A 17883-nucleotide genomic window follows, 5' to 3' on the forward strand; every position below is an offset into this window, starting at 1 on the left:
GGGCGGTCGTTTGTCGATGATGAGACGACGGCGAGAGAATTTAGGCCCGGGGGCACGCTATGCGCCTCCCCACCAGCGCTTGACACCCTTCCACCATCGCCGCCGCTTCGCACCCGGCTCCTCCCACGGCCTCGGCACCGGCACCATGTCCACATCCTTCTCCAGTCCGCCGAGCTCCTCGATGGTCCTCTCTCGCTCGGCGTCGATGTCGAAGGCCATGTTCTTCCTGCGAACGTTCTGCGTCTTGGACGGCGCGCGCATGTCCGTGACATCAGCCTTGGCGTCCCTCACCTCGTTCCTTCCCTGTTGTCGTGAGGGGCGTCAGTCGAAGGCGCGGCAGGCGGGGTGCCCAAAACGCGGGGGTGTCCACGGGAGGAGGAAGAGTTTTTGGGGGGGGGATGTGCGAGTGGGTGCGGACCTGCAGGAGGATGCTGATACCGTAGGATCCTCCTATCATGAACGCGAAGAAGGGAAGACCGCGTTGCAGGAAGGGGTAGCTGCTCCCCCGCGTCGTTCCCGGCCCGCTCATGTAGCCGCCCGCCCCTCGCGCTCGAGCTCCCAAAGAAATGACGCCCCGGAAGTTTGCGCGCTACAAGTAATGTTAGCTCCAACACAAAGAGACTGAGACGAGGTTCACAGCTGGCAGCGAGCGGTCGGACGCATTCGACGACGCCATGGCGACGGACGCGGCGTCGCTGGAGGAGGTTCTCCTGGCGCCGCCGGAGGTGGACGCCTCGTCGGATGACCGGGTGGACGCCGGTGTCACCCCGAACCCCGGAGAGAGCGTCGCGGAGGTGACGCTGCCCCGCGTGGAAGTCGAGGCGCCGGAGGAGGGGCATTTCGCCAGTGGCGCTCCGCGAGTCGCCCCGGAACCGGAGTCGCGACGCCGGCCGCCGAACCCATCGGCGCCCCCTCCGAGGCGGCGAAGCTCGGCGCCCGTCGTGCAGGCGCGAGATGACCGGGGCGTTCCCGTGCGGTGGGTGCTCGGCGGGGTCCTGCTCGGTCTCGCGCTCTCGGGGCTCGGCCCGGACGCGACGCCCAATTCCTCGCGTCTCGGCGCGGACGGCCCCGACTCGTCGCAATTGCCTGAGCCGGGCGGGTTCCTTCCCTTCGGGTTCCGCGCGTCCGCCGCCAACCGGGCGAGCGGCGGCGCCACCGTCGAGACGCTGGTCCCCTTCGGCGGCGTCCCGCGCACCGCGGCGGACGCGCGCGCGGCGCTCGACGCGCGGCGCTCGCGCGTCGTTCCGCCCGAGGGAAACAACGACGACAAATCCCGGGCGGGAGGTTCGGGTTCGAACGAGGCGCGCGCGTCGTCGTTCAGGGACGGGCTCGCGCGCTGGATCACCCGGGTCGTCGCGTGCCTGTCACTCTTCCTCCCCGTCACGCGGTCCATGATCCGCTGGCCCACCCCGCTCTTCCTCCTCGGCACCCTCGGCATCGTCGTCTTCGCGCTCGTCGCCAACAACGCCCTCGACGCGGCGACCGGCGGGTGGGGCGCCGCCACGTGGGGGGAAGATCACGCGCTCGACGGCGGCGGCACGGCTGATCACGGCGGCCGGTACCATGACGTCGTCGCCAAGATCGAGGTGTCCAAGGGGGCCGACGGCGTCATCCGCGTCGAATCGCCGACGTACCCAAACGGTGACCAGTCGCGCGGCGCCGATTGGGGCACAGCCGGCGGGGACCCCACAGCCGGCGGGGACCCCACAGCCGGCGGGGACCCCACAGCTGGCGCGGTCACACGCGCGGATTCGCGTCGCATCGCGCGGTGGGGTTGCGAGGAGCTGACGCTGTGGCTCAAGTCGGAGGCTGGGGATTGGGCCGGGGCGTACCGCGAGCGCATGTGCTCGCTGGGTATGAACGCCGACTTGCTGCTCTCGGCGGAGGACGCGGACCTTCGAGCGGATCTCGGGGTGACGAGCAGGATGCACCGACGGCGCCTCCTCGCCGCCGCGGCGAAGCTCAGGGAGGAGTTAGTCCCGGGAGTTAGTCCCGCGGCGGCCAAGGTGTGGATCGGGCGACTCGACGATGATCAAGTCGCGTACCACAAACCCTCCGCTTCCCATTCGTCGTCAAGGTCCGAAAGGTCCGAAAGGTCCGAAAGGTCGGACGAATCGAACCTCGCGGCGTCGTCGTCGTCGTCGTCGTACGTCTTGCCGGGCGCGATCGCGAGCCTATCACGCTGGCGCGCCGTCGCGCCCGTGCACCGCACAGCGCAGTTGCTCGGCGTCGCCAACTGCCCGCGGCTACGCATTTTACGCGACGTCATCGTCGGCGACGGTAGCCTGGCGAACCTCGCCGGGTTGGTAACGGTCGACGGTAACGGTCGATCCGGGCCGCTAAACCCCGCGCTCCTCGCGCTGTGGTTCACATCCCCCGGCGTCGTCATATCGCTGAGGTCGCACGAGCTGTGGGGGCTTGGTTCACCCGCGGGGGCGTTTGGCGTCGGACTCGGGTTCGCGCTGGTTGCGATGTGGTGCCACGGGCTGCTGGAGGTGGCGACGCGATGGCTCGGCGGCGCGACGTTGGAACCGACGGCGACGACGACGACGACGAGGAGGAGGACGCGCGGCGGGGTGAGACGCCGACGCGCCGGGCGACGCAGCATCGCGGGCGAGGGGCTAGACGACGAGGACGAGGACGAGGACGAGGATGAGGATGACGAGGACGACGGCCGTTTCGGCGGCGTCCTCGGCGGCGGCGGCGGCGTCGTGGGCTTGGCGCCGGGTTTCACATCCGCCGCGTTTCTGGTCCTGACCCGGTGCATGTACCCGGGCCTCGCACGTGCGCTCATGCTCGAGGCTGCGTCCTTGGCGATGCACGCCACGCCGTCGTTTGTCGTCGACGTCCTCGCCGTCGTCGGCGGCGTGTGCCTTCCCGCGTCGAGGGTCGCGTACCGGTGCTGGTACGTCTCCTCGCGCGGCCGGGGATCGCAGTTTTGGAGCGATTTGAGGCACGTGGTGCGCACACGCGTCGGGATGGAGGGGGGACCGGTGTTGAGGGGAGGGACCCGCGTGGGCGAGAGCGACGGCCGCGCCCGGAGGGGCGGCGTCGGCGGCGGTGCGAGGCGTGAGGCGTGGGCGTCCGGCGACGATTGGGCGGAGATTGCCTACGGGTACGCGCGCGAAGAGGACGATGACGAGGATGAGGACGACGGGTCGATCGTCGTTCGGGACGCTTCCGTCGACGACGGCGCCGCGTACGACCGACCGCGTACGGCGGCGTCTCCTCCCGGAGCGCGACCGACCGACGGCGACGCGATATTGGTGGAGGCGATGGAACGGATCATATTCGGGCCCGCGGGTGACGCGGCGACCTCTCTGGACGTGTTGGAGGGCTTGGGGCGGGCGCGGGTCTCCTCGAGGGACGGCGCGAGAGGGGACGGCGCCGTTACGACCGTTACGAACGCCAACACGCGAGACGCGGGCACGGGTGTTGGGTCGGTGACGACGACGACGACGGGCTCCGGGACGAGCACGGGGGACGATCGGATTGGGAATTTCATGGATCCAACCGAGACGATCCTGATGGCGCGCGACCCGGACCGCGCGAGGTCCTCCCGACACTCGTCCAGCTCGTCCGTCAGCAGGTCGCACTGGCCGGGGCCCGTGCAGCTGCCCGAGTGGATCGACGAGGAGAGGGCGCCGTCGCACTTCAAGTGTCCCATCACCCTCTGCGTGATGCGCGAGCCCGCGGTGACGCCAGCCGGGATAACCTACGAGCGATCCGCGCTGATGCAGTGGCTGGACCACCAGCACGTCGAACCAAGCACGAAACGACGTTTAAAGCGCTCGCACGTCGTGCCCAACCTGACGTTACGCGCGATGATCGAGGATTGGCTCCAGCACGAGCGGGACGTCCGAGCGGGCAAGGCGTCATCAGGCGCCGGATTTGTCGGCACCAACCGAGGTCCGGGGTCCGCGAGAGGGGGTCTGCCCCCCGGCGCGGCGGCGGTGTCGCACGCGGACAGGGACGCCCTGCGAGCGGTTCGCCAACGCATGTACGCCGCGCTCAAGGAACGAGCCGCGCTGGGCGTGTGTTACGAGGAGCAGCGATGGGAGGCGTACGCCGCGAGGGGGCGCGGGGACGAGGGGGCAGACGACGACGGGACGCAGCTGGACGGGACGCCGGGATCGAACGTCGCGTCGGCGACGGGCGATGGTTCGGAGGAGGCGCGTGCAGAGGTCGCGGGATCGAATCCCGGCGGGGGCGAGCGTTTGGACGGCGAATCGTCGTCGCTTTCGTCGCCGCCGACGCCCGCGGTTTCGAGGGAAGAAGAAATTCAACCCCCGGGCAGTTTGGACGCGACGCTCGACGACGACGCCATGAACGACTGACTGATGCGCGCGGGTGCGTTGGGATTCACAAACGACCGCGGGTCGCGTTTTGGGGTGCGGTCGGACGCTCGTTTGCGTAAATAAGACGTTGTACGTAGACGATGAGAACACTTACACTGTGATGTTGGTACTTTACTCAGAGCCCCTTGAGGTCTCCCTTCATGAGCGGCGTGGGCGACCTGCCTCCGATCTCCCCCGTCGCCCCCTTCCACTCCGCCACGCCGAGAGAGTACCCCCAGTCCGACTGCGTCTCGATCTCGATCCCCTCGCCCTCGCTCGCCTCCACTGGGTAGCACATGCACAGCAGCGCCATGCCCTCCTCCTGCTCCTCCTCCGAGAGCGTGAACTCGAGGTCGGCGATGTCTCGGTGGTCGACGCTGCCCTTGGTGCACTTGGCGACGCACGCGCCGCAGATGCCGCCGCGGCAGGTGAACGGGAGCTCAAGCCCCGCGTCGATGCCCGCGTCGAGGATGTACTGGTCCTCCGGGCAGTCCACGACGACGTTCTGGCCGTTGGCGCCGAGGAAGGTGACCTTGATTGGCTTTCCGGTGCCGGGGCCGATTTTTCGCTTGTCCAGGTCGATGGTGGTGCGCGCCATCTTGTCCTGCGCGCGGCACACGAGGCCTTTGGAGCGGTCCACCCTCGTCGTAGACCTGGTGGAGAGGGCGCGCACGGCGGCGCCGGCGAAGGAGCTCGCGAGAAGAGCCATCGTTTCGCGGTTGATTGTGTCGGGGATGGGCTTTCGTTTGCGGCTTGTCCGAGGATCTCTCAGATCCGAGATTTCGCAATCTCGGCCTGTGATTGGTCCAAAGTCTAAAGGCAAACAGAAAAATTGTTTTCAGACGATGCATGTTGAAGATGTCGAATTGCACGTATTTTAGGAGCCAATCATCAGCGCCGTATGTCTATTCACCCAGAGCTGAGGCGAATTGCCAAACGATGCGCTCTGGTCCTCTCGTTCGAACTGTCGAGAGCGTCAACCCCGGCGGGTCATCCTCGTGGCGCCTGACTCCGCGGCAGGCCACCATGGGTGACTTCGACCCTTACGCCAGCATGGCGGAGTGGCAGAGAGGCGTGGTGGAGCCCTTCGCGCAGATGTCGGGCATTCCCCCGGGCACCGTGCTCTTCACCTTCGCGCTGTGGGCGTCCCTCCCGTTGGGCGCCGTCTTCCAGCTCATACCCTGGCCGACGCTCAAGAACGTGTACTCGTTCGTCTCCGGTGCGTCGCCGGTTCGTCGCGACCAAATCTCAATCGTGCACGTGGATCGAGCTCCGAACGCCAGTGAAGAGTTCGTCCAGAGAGACCGGGCGTACCCGCGCGATCTCGCCCCCGATGACCCATCCGATGACCCGTCCAAAAGAACCAAAAGAACCAACCCAGAGCCGAAAACATCCCGTCTCGCGCTCTCACCCTCTCCCCCGCGGTGAATCGCAGGCGTCCTGCTGAGCCTATTCGCGTTTGGATCGTCCACGTACACCTGCGCGGTCCTCGGTATCTTCTCCTACGCCGCCATGGTGATCGATCGCAAGCGATGCGGCTACGTCGTCTTTGCCGGGTCCTTCGCATACCTCATCTACTTTCACGCCTTCTCCGCATCCGGCGAGGCGTGGAAGGCTGGCAACATCGACATCACCGGCCTGCTCATGGTGCTCACGCTCAAGGTGACCGCGTGTGCGCTGAATTACCAGGACAGCGGCACGATCGCGGAGTCCGAGCGGAACGATTTTCAGAGGAGGCGCGCGGTCGAGACGCTGCCCGGCGTGATCGAGTACGCGGGTTGGCTCATGTTTCCGTGCACGCTCGTCGTGGGACCCGCGATCGAGTTTCGGGATTACCACGACTGGCTCCACAAGAAGGGCGTGTGGGGCGGGAAGGGTTGCCCGAGCGTGTGGGGCAGGTGCGCGCTGCTCGTCGCCTACTCGCAGGTGTTCGCCGCGGTTCACATGATCGTCATGCAGTACTACACCCTCGGCAACACGTACCTCGGAGCGGATTGGAACGACAAGAGCGTCCTGCAAAAGTTCTGGGAGCTCCACATCCTGGGCCAGGGCTCGCGCGGGAAGTACTTCTTCTGCTGGGTGTGGGCGGAGGCTGCGTGCGTCGCCGCCGGGATCGGATTCAGCGGCTACGACCACGAGAGTGGAGCCCCCACTTGGAGCGGGTGCACAAACGTGAGGCCGATGGGCGTGGAGAAGGCGGCGACGTTCGTGGAGATTCCCCACCACTGGAACGTGCAGACGGGGACGTGGCTCAGGCACTACGTGTACGACAGGACCACCCCGCGTGGGAAGAAACCCGGGTTTAAGCAGATCCTCATCACGCAGGTGGTGTCCGGGGTCTGGCACGGGCTGTACGCGGGGTACTGGTTATTTTTTGTCAGCAGCGCCGTGTTCCTCCAGGGGAGCAAGAGCATGTTCAGGTGGCAGCGCGCCCACTGGCCGAGGCGTTGGAACTTTCTGATCGATTTCCCGCACTGGCTGCTCACGACCGTCGGTTTGAACTACCTCTGCGGGGCGTTCATGCTCGTCACGTACGAGCAGTGCATGGCGGCGTGGGGCAGCGTCTACTTCATCCCTCACTGGATCGTGCTGTTCATGCTCGTCTTCGGCGAGACGTTCAAGGGCAAGAGGAAGCCGCGCGTTAACGCGGAGGTCAAGACGACGGTCGCGGTCGAGCGCGTCGCGACGAACGGTGACGCGCCCGTCGAGTCGAAGAAGGAACAATAGCGCGGACCTCATGGAGGAGCGCGCTTGCTTGTCAAACATTTTTTTCATCTGCACGGTTCTCATTTTTGGCCAGTCGGATCATCTCCCGCCATATTATCCGATTCTGACCCGACGGGCTCTCCAAAGGTCGCATCGCGCGCGTCGAGCCATCTCGCCCCGACGACTCGCCCGAACGCGTGCAGCGCGTCGATGTCCCTCGTGACGTCGCTCAACCCACGAGCGCCCAGCGAAGTCCACCCCACAGGTTCCGTCGAAGGTCCGAGGCTGGGATCGAGAACACTCCCGAACCGCCAGCAGGGCATTCGCCGCGTCCTTTCGCCGCTTCGCAGACCTAATTGGTCAGTTCCGCGCGCGCGCCTAGCGGTCCGCTCCGCCGCGGGTGTCGGTCCCGACGGATCGGCCGGCCCCGAGGTGGTCACCGAGGTCGCCTCCGACTCCTTCCTCGAGCTCCGCACGGAGGCGTCGCTGGCTATGGAGTCTCCCGACGCACCGCCCATGAAGGGCTCCGTCGATCCCGGGACTCTCGCGGGAGGGTACGAGACCCTCGAGGACATGCTCCGCACCCGCCTGCCCCCCGAGGAGTTCGCCGACGCCATGCGCGTCATGCAAGGCTCCAACATGGGCGCCGCGGTTCGAACCCTGGACGTCCCGGCCGAGGTCACCGCCGCCGCGGACGTCGGGGACTTCGACCTCAAGGCGTACCAATTCCTGGGCGCGCGCGAGCAGATGAGACACGACCGCGTGACCCGACTCGGCCTGGTCCAGAATAAGATCGTGCTGCCCACCGACGCGCCCGTCGAGGACCAGCGCGAAGCGCTGTGGAAGCGGTGCTGCGAGATGATCGACGCCGCGGGAGCCGCGGGGGTGAACGTCCTGTGCCTGCAGGAGGCGTGGACGATGCCGTTTGGCTTTTGCACCCGGGAGAAGTACCCGTGGGTAGAGTTCGCCGAACCCGCCGAGGACGGACCGACGACGCGGCTGATCCAGCGCAAGGCTCGGCAGTGGAACATGGTCATCGTGTCCCCGATACTCGAACGCGACGAGCGACACGGCGGGACCGTGTGGAACACCGCCGTCGTGATAAGCAACAACGGACGGTTCCTCGGGAAGCACCGCAAGAACCACATCCCGCGAGTGGGCGACTTCAACGAGAGCACCTACTACATGGAGGGCAACACGGGGCACCCGGTCTTCGAGACTGCGTTCGGCAAGATCGCGATCAACATATGCTACGGGCGGCACCATCCTCTCAACTGGCAGGCTTTCGGGCTGAACGGCGCCGAGATCGTCTTCAACCCTTCCGCCACCGTCGGCGGCCTCTCGGAGCCGATGTGGTCGATAGAGGGAAGAAACGCGGCCATCGCGAACAACTACTACGTGGCTTCGATAAACCGCGTGGGAACCGAGCACTTTCCGAACAAGTTCACCTCGGGCGACGGCGGCGAGGCGCACAACGATTTCGGTCATTTCTACGGTTCATCCTACGTGGCGGGTCCGGATGCCTCCCGAACCCCGAGCCTCTCTCGTTCCAGGGACGGCCTGATGGTCTGCGACGTTAACCTGGGCCTGTGCCGCCAGGTGAAGGACAAGTGGGGATTCCAGATGACTGCCAGGTACGACATGTACGCGGAGTTCTTCCGGAAGTTCACGGACATGAACTACGAGCCGCAGGTGATCAGGGACCCGAGCCTCGGGGACTCGGAGGAGGACTTCAACTTCTGACTTTCGATTGCCCGACTTCCGATCAGAAGACCGGTGTAGCATACGACCAATCATAGTGTAATTCAATCCCCATTCTTTCCCGTCACCCCACGCGCCACGTCGAGAGCACGCCGCGGTCGTCGCCGACGACCAACGTCCCGCCCCCGGGGACCTCCGCGATTGCCCGCACCCCCGCCGGGCGGCGAGACGCCGGGCCGACCCCCGCGCCGTCCTCCTTTCCGGAAACGAGGAAACTCGCGTCGTCCACCGAGCGGATCGTCCCGGTGCTCCCGTCGACCGACCACGCCCTGACCCAACCGTCGTCACCCCCCGAGTAGAAATCCACCCCCCCGACTCCACCGTCACTCGCACTGCCACCGCCGTCCCCGGATCGAAAGCCGATTGAACGCGCGAATAAGCACCGAACCTTGGCGGCGTTCGGGCCGTGCGCGTCCCGCACCGACCCGCGCGGCGCGAGATCCGACGTCGACCACGACCGCAGCATCCCGCCGTGGCAGCCGCTCACCACGAACCGTTCGTCTCGCGGGGTCCGTCCCACGGCGACGAGCGCGGCGACGCGCCCGGGGTGGTTGCGGGGGTGTGCCGGGCTCAGCTCCGTTTGTTCGGGGCTTTGGTCGTCGGGGCGTCGCAACGGGGACATCGCGACTGGTCCCCCCGCGGCCCCCTCGCGCCCCCGCCCCCGCTGGGATTCGATCCCGCGACCTCCTCCCGCGCGAACGCTCCACCCCCGCACGGTTCCGTCCGCGACGCCGCAGAACAGCCGGCCGGACGTCGCGGCGAGCGCGAGGATGTCGCCGGTGAATATTTGAACGTCTCCGGATGGAACGTCGGACAGGTTCCCGTCGCCGACGTCACGCCACGCGCGCACGACGTTGCACGCGGCGCTGAAGCCGTAACGGTCGTCGTAACGGTCGTCGTCCTCGTCCTCCTCGTCGTCGTCCCGCGGGAGCACCGCGACCGCGCGCACCCATCCGGTGTGGTTCGACACGCGGAGCCGCGGACGAGACGCGTCGGATGGGTGATGCTCCGATGCGACGATGCGACGCGCGTCGACGGCGCGTGCGTCGCGCGCGTGCGTCCCGACGTACACCGCGTCTGTCCCGTCGCCGGCGGATACGACGCACCACCACGGCGCGGATCCGTCGGCGGGCGCGAGCCTCTCCCGCGGCGCCATCGCACCGCTGGACGGGTCGAGCGTCCACGTCGCGGCGGTGCCGTCCATGGACGTGGACACGACGAGGAGCGGGCGTCCCGTGGCGGCGTCCGGTGGGATCGTCGCGAGCGCGAGGACGGCGCCGGCGTGCGCATCGCATTCTAGCGTCACTCGCGTCGGCCTCGTCGGCGGCGGCGTTTCCTCCGCCGAGGCGTGGACGCGCCTCCCTCGCTCGGGCACCCCGGTCGCTGATGGTGACGTCGGGAGACGCGCGAGACGCGCGCGCGGGCGGGTTCGTGCGACCCGGGAAGGGACGCGGCGCGTCGCCGACGTCGTCGCGAGGGAGGACGCGGCGATGCGAGACATCCCCCCCCGCGAGGGACGCTGTCGCCCCCTCGCACCGCGCGTCTCCGCCCAGTGCTCGGCGACGGTTGGTTTTGTCTCGGAGTTCTCGGAGACGTCTCCGAACGAGGCGAAACCCGGCCCGTCGCAAAACCTAACGCGCGGCGCGGGAGCCGCGGGGAGAATCGCGTCCGCCTCCCTCGGCGGCGATGAGCACGATATGGGCCGCGCCGGCTCCCACGCGCGTGCTCAACCTCCGCGGCGCGCCCGTCGCCGAGCGCCGCCCGGGCGACGACGACGACGACGACGCGACGGGTCCGCATGGCGCCAAACCCTCACAGCGCGCCGGGGACGAGCCGTTCGAGGACGTCGCGGGCGCCGCGCGCGGTCCGCGAGTGGGTCGCATAGACGCCTGGCGCGACCAGGGTTTCGCCTCGGCGCGCGAGCAGCGCGACGCCCTCAAGTCCGACCTCGGGAGGTACAACGCCAGACGCCGCAGGCAAGGACGAGCGCCGCTGACGGAGGATGAGTTCGACGCCATGATCGCGCACGGGGGCGGCGACGAGGTCTCCTCCATCTCCGGATCCGACGATTCGGATTCCGACTCGGACTCCGACTCCGACGAAGGCGGCGGCGAGGCTGGCGTTAAGGGAGGAAGGGGGGCGTTCGCGGCCGTGCGCGGCGCAACGCAGGGCGGCGCCCAGATCGTCTTCAAGGATGACTTAGGTGACGCCGCGTACGCTGTTTGGCGATGCGTCCTCGAAGATCCTGGAAGACGAAAAGACGCGCCAAGGCTCGACGCGGACACGGCCGTGACATCGTTGAGGGCGCTCCGCGACGGCGCCAAGCCGTGGGCGGTGGTGTTGGCGCGCGGCGGGCACTTCGCGGCGTCCGTCTTTGACCCCACAAAGTTCGCGGGTGGAACAAACTCTGGCGCTCGCGTGGAGAAGAAACCGAGGGGTCCCATCGAGAACGTCGTCCCCCCCGGCGCCGCGATTGCCCACAAGACGTTTCACAGGTACGTGGTCAGGGCCAAGGCTGGCGGGAGGCAGAGCACCAAGGACGCGGGCGGGGGTAAGACGATCAAATCCGCGGGATCGTCGATGCGACGCGCAAACGAGAGGGCGCTCGAGGAGGAGATTCGCGAGTGCCTCTCCGGCTGGCGGAGCGTCCTGAACACATGCGCCCTGATCTTCGTCTCCGCGAGCAAGACGGACCGCAAGACTCTGTTCGACGCCCCGGGTAAGGGTAAGGAGCCGTGTTTGGGACGGGGGGACGAGAGGGTGCGCGGGGTTCCGTTCGCGACGCGAAGGCCGACGTTTAACGAGACGCGGAGGGTCGTCGCGAGGTTGGCGTCGGCGAGCCCGGTGGAGGACGCGGTGGGTGCCGAGGTGGGTGCCGAGGGGGGTGCCGAGGGGGGTGCCGAGGGGGGTGCCGATTTGGTCACGCGCGAGGTGGACGCGGGCGGCGGCGCGCTGACGGACGCGCAGAGGGATCGGATGGCGCAGATCGAGTCGAGGGCGACGGCGGCGGCGGCGGCGCTTCGAGGTCTCGACTTTGGCGCAGGCGCGGGGGTCCACGCCGGCGACGGCGGAGGGGACGAAGGGGACGACGGGGGCGACGCGAGCGGCAGCAAGCCCTTATCCAAGAAGGAGAAGGAGAAGCTCAAGAAACAACGGGCGAAGGAGCGTGCGAAGGCTGCGGCGGCGGCGGATGGGGAGAAAGGGCCGGCGCCGGCCCCGGCGGCGCCGCCGCCGCCCGAGCCGGCTCGATCGAGAGTCGGCAAATCTGGCGGCGGGGGAAAAGCCGCGGCGCTCCTCGCCAAGGCCAAACAGGGCGAGGCGAACAAACGGAACGAAGCGGTGCGTGCGCACGACGCGCGATTCCCCCCCGGCTCGTTTTCGCACCCCAACCTCTCCCCGTGTTTTCTCTCCCCGTGTTTTCTCTCCCCGTGTTTTTCCGCGTCTTCATCCCCGACTTGTTTTCTCCCCAAAACTCACGACGACGCGTCTCGACTGATTTCTCCAGGCCCTCGCCGCAGAGCGAAGAGAGGCGTGCCTCCGGGCAGCGCAGGCGCGGACAGCGGCGGTCACGGGGGCGACGCACGGGGGATCGTTCGCCGGAGGCGGCGGGTCCATCGCTGGTGGCGCGGGCGGCGGCGGCGGCGCGGAGGATTGACCCGATCGCGTTGTTGCCCAAGGCGGCGATGGCGGCGGCGGCGTTTGCGGTGGTGATGAGCGCGAGCGCGGGGGCGAAGAGGCCGGCGCGGGTGGGAAACGTCGGGGGATTCAGGCGCGTGATGCGATAGCGGCGAGCTCTTGATCAAAATCTATAGTCGAAGCTAACCATCGGTCGTACCCCGGTACAAGGTGTTATACCCGTTTTGTCCCAACCAACGCTAAGTTTTATTGTACACGCCTTGATCCACAGTAAACAAGTCTTTCCTTGATCCCCCCGAGCTTCCCCCGCTTACGCCGCCACCGCCGTCGCCTCGGTGTTCGCCAGCACCTTGTCCAGGCCGCCTTCCAGGATCTTGATGGTCCTATCCTTGTTCACGATCTTGTCCAACCCGAAGAGGCCGATGCGGAACGTGAAGTTCCCGGGGGGCTCGCCAATCATAAACGGCACGCCCGCGGCCACCTGGAAACCCTCAGCCTTGAACTGCTGGAACATGTCCGGGCTCGACGTGTACCACACGTTCACGCCCGGGGCCTCGTACCCGGGCGCGCTCACCGTCCTCAGACCCTTGGACTTCATCATGTCGCGGCACTCGTTCCCGAGGTCCCACGCCATCTGCTTCGCCTTGCCAAACCCGAGCTCCTTCGTCTCCAGCGCCGCGTCTCGAAAGAGGTTCAGCGCGTCGGTGGGCATGGTGGTGTAGTAGGCGAACCCCCCGGCGTTGTACGAGTCCATCACCTCGAGCCATTTCCTCATGTTGATCACCATGGACGTGGACGTGGTGTTGCGCGTCGCGTAGTCGCCTCGTTCGCTGAGCATCATGAGCGAAGAGCACGCGGGACCCGTCCACCCTTTCTGCGGCGCCGAGAGGATGGCGTCGACGCCCGTCGCCTTCATGTCCACCCACACGGTACCGGACGCGATGCAGTCGAGGACGAAGAGCCCACCGTGCGCGTGCACCGCGTTGGAGATGCGAAGGAGGTAATCGTCGGGTAGGATGATCCCGGTGCTCGTCTCGACGTGCGGCGCAAACACAACCGCGGGTTTCTCCCTCTGGATCGTCTTGACAACCTCGTCGATGTCGTGGGGTGAAAACTGGGGCTGGGACGAGTTGTCCACGGGTTGGCCTCGCAGGACGATCGTCTCGGAGGGGATGCCGGTCTGCTCGAAGATGTCGGTCCACCTGTAGGAGAAGTACCCGTTGCGTAACACGAGCACCTTCTTGCCGGTCGCCCATTGGCGGGCGACGGCTTCCATGCCGTAGGAGCCGGAGCCCGGCATGACGATGGTGGAGGTGGCGTTGTACGCCTCCTTGAGCGTACTGTCGATGTCGTTCATGATCTGCGCGATGGAACGCGGGAAGGAGGAGAAGGGTGAGCGCGCGGTCACGTCGCGCGGGGTTGGGGCGGCGAGTGAGACACGCCAGATCTGGCGGGTGCTGACGGGGTTATTGCCATTTCCGGGGGAAAGAGTTCGGGCAGGCGCGCGCGCGGCGCCGGGACGCGCGCGCGTTCGCGCATCGCCTCGCGCCGGGACGCACCTTGCAGAACGGCTTGGACATGTGGTTCATCGCGCGGTCCGTGTACACCACCGAGTACTCGAGGAGCCCGCCCGCGGTCTCGAGGGGCAGGGGGGACTTGTGGTACGGCTTGGTCGGGTCGTGCGGGCACGCGTTGGCCTTTGCGGCGAACGCTCGCGCGCCGCCGGCGAGGCCGTGCCTCTCGCCGGTGAACAGCGCGCGCTGCGCGGCTCGTCTGAGTGCGTTCATCGTCTCTGCGGTGCGACTGCGGTCGTGGCGGGGCGCGGGGGGTTGTCACGCGCGGCGTCACACCGACCGGTCGCGTTCATTCGACGACGTTTCCTCGATAACAACTGGCACCGGTCGGCAACCCTGCTGGCAATCGCGACAAAGCACGCGTTTTGATTGGCGGAGCCGGGGCGGTGACTGTGTATCGTCGATCTTTAGACGAAACTGGTAACGGCTCGAAGGCGAAGCTGAATTCGGCGAGTTACTAACCGTGAAGCCATAGGCCGCGGAAATTCCGTTTCTGATATTCCCCGACCTTTCACGCGTTTGATTTGATCCACGGCTCACTCTCTCTCGGCACTGGTCTTTTCACCGCGCGGTGGATGATCCGGATAGGCTCGTCGACCCGGTTTTTCAAGTCTCCCCTCGCTGGTTTCGCCCCGTTCGCCTCGGAGGGGTCGCGCCCACACCCTCACAGCACCGAACATGGCGCTCCGTCAGTTCGCGCGCCAGTCCGCCCGCTCGCTCGGGCTTCGATCCGATGTCTCTCTCGCGCCCGCCCTCGCGACGCGCGGCATGAGCACCGTCATCGAGGGCCTCAAGTACATGGCCAGCCACGAGTGGGCCAAGGTGGACGGGGACACGGTCACCGTCGGGATCACCGATCACGCGCAGGCTGAGCTCGGCGACGTCGTCTACGTCGAGCTCCCCGAGGTCGGCTCCCAGGTGTCCGCGAAGTCCACCTTCGGCGTCGTGGAGTCCGTCAAGGCCGCCTCCGACGTCTACTCGCCCATCAGCGGCGAGGTCGTCGCGGTGAACGAGGACCTGGCCGATTCCCCCGGCAAGGTGAACGAGGGCGCGTACACCGACGGGTGGATGATGAAGGTGAAGATGACCGACCCGAAGGAGCTCGACGCGCTCATGGACGCGAAGGCGTACGAGGCGTCCTGCGACCACTAATTCAACTCGCGACGATCGCGCCTCGATCCGATCGAGGCGCCCGTCTCCTCGGGCGGGTGATCTAGACCACCAGGAACGTTGTCATGACAGGAAAGAAGACTCGGCTGTTTGCCGCGCTGTTGTATGATTCGAAACGTTTGCGGGGCGGGCGCGAGTCCGCGGCCCTCCCCTGTATCCCATCGGCTATGCCATACCCAACCTCCTCGACACACACCACCAACCATCGCGTCGTCAACTGCCGTCAATGCAGCCCCACGGTCCGGCTCAGCACCTCCTCCTCGCGAAGGTGCGCCTGAAACGTCGCCACCCGCTCCCTCAGCTTCGCGATGCTCTCAGCCTTTTGCGCCAACACCCGCGACAGCCTGTCGACGTACTGATCGATCGCGCTTCCGGGTTTGTCGACATCCGCCAACAGCGCCATCTCGCTCTTGACGAGCTCCATCGTCTCCTCGATCTGCCCCCGGTGCGCGGCGATGACCTCCTCCTCCTCCTCCAGGATGACGTTTATCAGGTCGTCGTGCGCCTTGACCATCTCGTTCATGTCGACGGGCGGGCCCCTTCCCTCCGCGGCGGCGGTCGCCTTGGCGGCCGCGACGGCCGAAGCCGACGCTTCGGTGACCGCCGCGAGCGGTGCCTTGATGCGTACCGCGGATTTGACGGGCGTCGTCCGCGCTGGCGGCGCCGTCGTCGGCCTCGTTCTCCGCGGCGTCCCCTCCGTCGACCTCGGTCCTTCCAAAGTTCCAAAGTTCCCGCTCCTTCGCAGCACCTCGGCGGCGGCGGCGTCGGCGTCCTCGCCAGCCATGCGCGCCATCTTGGCCGCCACCTTGGCCGCCTTCTCCGCCTCGGCTCGAGCGCGCCGCTCCTGCGCCGCCTGGCGACGGCGCTCGTTGGCGGCGGCTTTGCGCTCGGCGTCGGCGGCTCGGTTCTTGGCGTGAACCCTCGGGTCAAACGCCTGCGTCCGCGGGTCCGTGGCCGTCTTCTCCTCCTTGGGCGCGGCGAGCGTGACGGTCCGCTCGGACGCCGCGAGGGTGAGGGAGGACGTTCTCGCGAGCGACGACGCGGGCGCCGCGCTTTGGGGCCGGGCTCTGCCCCGTCGCTTGGCATCCGCCCCGCCGCCCCCGTCGCTCCCGTCGCCGGCTTGACCGTTACTTGCGAGGTCCGTCGCGTTCAAAGACGCGCCGCGCGCGATGGGGGTGACGCCGTCGGAAGCGAGCTTACCGGCACCCCCCGTCGTGACGGACGCGTTTCTCTTGAGCCCGGCGCCTTCGCCGCGAAGCTCCTTGACGCGATACGCGTAGCGAAGGGTGTTGAGCGTGTGCTCGCACGAGCCGGTGGCTGGGGAGATGTTGGCAATCATCACCGTGCGCGAGTCCCCCAGGAACGAGTCCCTGAGCACCTCCGTGAGTTTGCTCCCGCGGAACGGCACGTGGTTAGAGCCCATGTCCAGCGCGCGGATGCACTCCTTGAGCGCCAGGAGCGACTTGTTGATCTCGGCACCCTCCAGTCGGGTCTGGCGATCGTTCTGGTCGGTGTCCGCGCCGCGCTCGCTGCCGGCGAGGTCGATGAAGGAAAACTTGCCGTGGATCAGCGCGTGGTTCGCGTTCTCCTTCGCCTTGATCTGCCTCGCCACCGACGGGGGCATCTTGGCGACGTCGGCGGCGTCGTCGTCGCGCCGCTTGAGCGAGAGCTGAAGAATCGCGTGCGACCGCGACGATTCCGAGTTTGCGCCCGTGCTTCCGGTGCACCTCGCGGCGGTTCCGTGCTCGATGAGGCGCTGCACGAGCTCCACGTTGTCCACCTCGAACTCCTGCAGTCCCACGACGCACATCTGCGCACGCGCATCCTCGCGAATGACGAGCTTCTTCCGCCCGTTGAGCAAGTCGTAAACCTTGCCGCCGTAAATCTCGAAAAACGACACCCACAGCGCCAAACCCTCGTTGTAGGGCTGCGCCAGTTCCGCGAGGATCTCGCCAGCCGCGCGCGTGGGCAGCGGGGACATGGTGTACGTCTTGCCGCTGCCCGTCTGCCCGTACGCGAAGCAGGTCACCTTGCACCGGTTGAAGATGGTGCCGATGAGCGGATGCACCGTCGTTCGGTAAATCTCGTCGTTGTCGACGTCCTCCGGGTACACGTCGTCGAACAAAAACTCGTGCTTCTCCGTGTACTGGGTGAGGTCCACCTTCTGCCTGGGTTCCCACAGCGTCAGCTGACCCGCGCTCAGGCCGGGCGTCCCCTCGTTTGGCCCTCCCGAGGCGTCGCGATCCATCGTGACGATGTCCTCCTGATCCGTCGCCGTCTCCTTTTTGTTCAGCGGTCGCTTGCGCACCACGACTCTGATGCGGGGCTGCTCCGCCGCAGCCTTCGCCGCCGCCGCCACCGCCGTCTCTCCCTGCTGGACAACCGCAAACCTACCCGACAGCTCGGAGAGCCGGTCCACGGGCGACGACCTGCTCTTGTTGGAGAGGCTCGGCGACGGCACGAAAGGTTTCGTCTTGGGATCGTTCGCGTCGGCGTCGGCGTCTGCCGCTTCGCCGTCGTCGTTCGCGGGGTCGATGTCGACGTCGCCGAGGAGGTCGTCGTCGGCGTCGTCTTCGCCGCCGTGGACGTCCAGCAGTCCACCCGGGGTCGCGAGGACGTCGCCGGCCAGGCCGACAGCCTCCGAGAGGAGGTCCTCGTCGGCGGGGGAGACGAGCAGGGGCTCGAAGTCGTCCGCAGAC

General features: G+C 67.2%; 8 protein-coding genes across 8 annotated transcripts; 4 read left to right on the forward strand and 4 right to left on the reverse strand.

Moving 5' to 3' along the window:
- Positions 1-57: 57 nt before the first annotated feature.
- On the reverse strand, positions 58-529 carry MICPUN_57285 (predicted protein; the record flags this gene model as incomplete). The annotated part of the gene is made up of 2 exons (XM_002501062.1): positions 58-303; positions 419-529. The coding sequence occupies 2 exons, from the start codon at positions 527-529 to the stop codon at positions 58-60; spliced, it is 357 nt and encodes a 118-aa protein (XP_002501108.1).
- Positions 530-3357: 2828 nt separating this feature from the next.
- Positions 3358-4458, forward strand: MICPUN_107978 (predicted protein). Its single transcript, XM_002500630.1, has one exon. It carries the CDS (start codon positions 3528-3530, stop codon positions 4335-4337), a length of 810 nt encoding a protein of 269 aa, XP_002500676.1. The 5' UTR covers positions 3358-3527; the 3' UTR covers positions 4338-4458.
- Positions 4433-5046, reverse strand: PETF4 (ferredoxin, chloroplast precursor; the record flags this gene model as incomplete). The annotated part of the gene is made up of 1 exon (XM_002501063.1): positions 4433-5046. The coding sequence occupies one exon, from the start codon at positions 5044-5046 to the stop codon at positions 4474-4476; it is 573 nt and encodes a 190-aa protein (XP_002501109.1). The 3' UTR covers positions 4433-4473.
- Positions 5047-5349: 303 nt separating this feature from the next.
- On the forward strand, positions 5350-7125 carry MICPUN_93794 (predicted protein). Its single transcript, XM_002500631.1, has 2 exons — positions 5350-5556; positions 5773-7125. Exons 1-2 carry the CDS (start codon positions 5364-5366, stop codon positions 7062-7064), a joined length of 1485 nt encoding a protein of 494 aa, XP_002500677.1. The 5' UTR covers positions 5350-5363; the 3' UTR covers positions 7065-7125.
- Positions 7126-7882: 757 nt separating this feature from the next.
- MICPUN_107980 (predicted protein) lies at positions 7883-9899 on the forward strand. Its single transcript, XM_002500632.1, has one exon. It carries the CDS (start codon positions 7902-7904, stop codon positions 8784-8786), a length of 885 nt encoding a protein of 294 aa, XP_002500678.1. The 5' UTR covers positions 7883-7901; the 3' UTR covers positions 8787-9899.
- Positions 9900-11203: 1304 nt separating this feature from the next.
- Positions 11204-14227, reverse strand: AGT1/SPT1 (serine-pyruvate aminotransferase and/or alanine glyoxylate transaminase; the record flags this gene model as incomplete). Its single annotated transcript, XM_002501064.1, has 2 exons — positions 11204-13800; positions 14000-14227. 2 exons carry the CDS (start codon positions 14225-14227, stop codon positions 12751-12753), a joined length of 1278 nt encoding a protein of 425 aa, XP_002501110.1. The 3' UTR covers positions 11204-12750.
- A 457-nt stretch (positions 14228-14684) lies between these two features.
- On the forward strand, positions 14685-15289 carry GCSH (glycine cleavage system h-protein). The gene has a single exon (XM_002500633.1). It carries the CDS (start codon positions 14693-14695, stop codon positions 15164-15166), a length of 474 nt encoding a protein of 157 aa, XP_002500679.1. The 5' UTR covers positions 14685-14692; the 3' UTR covers positions 15167-15289.
- A 118-nt stretch (positions 15290-15407) lies between these two features.
- On the reverse strand, positions 15408-17432 carry MICPUN_52365 (predicted protein; the record flags this gene model as incomplete). The annotated part of the gene is made up of 1 exon (XM_002501065.1): positions 15408-17432. The coding sequence occupies one exon, from the start codon at positions 17430-17432 to the stop codon at positions 15408-15410; it is 2025 nt and encodes a 674-aa protein (XP_002501111.1).
- Positions 17433-17883: the final 451 nt, after the last annotated feature.

The sequence above is a fragment of the Micromonas commoda genome, chromosome 3 (genome assembly GCF_000090985.2).
Source record: "Micromonas commoda chromosome 3, complete sequence".
NCBI lineage: Eukaryota > Viridiplantae > Chlorophyta > Mamiellophyceae > Mamiellales > Mamiellaceae > Micromonas > Micromonas commoda.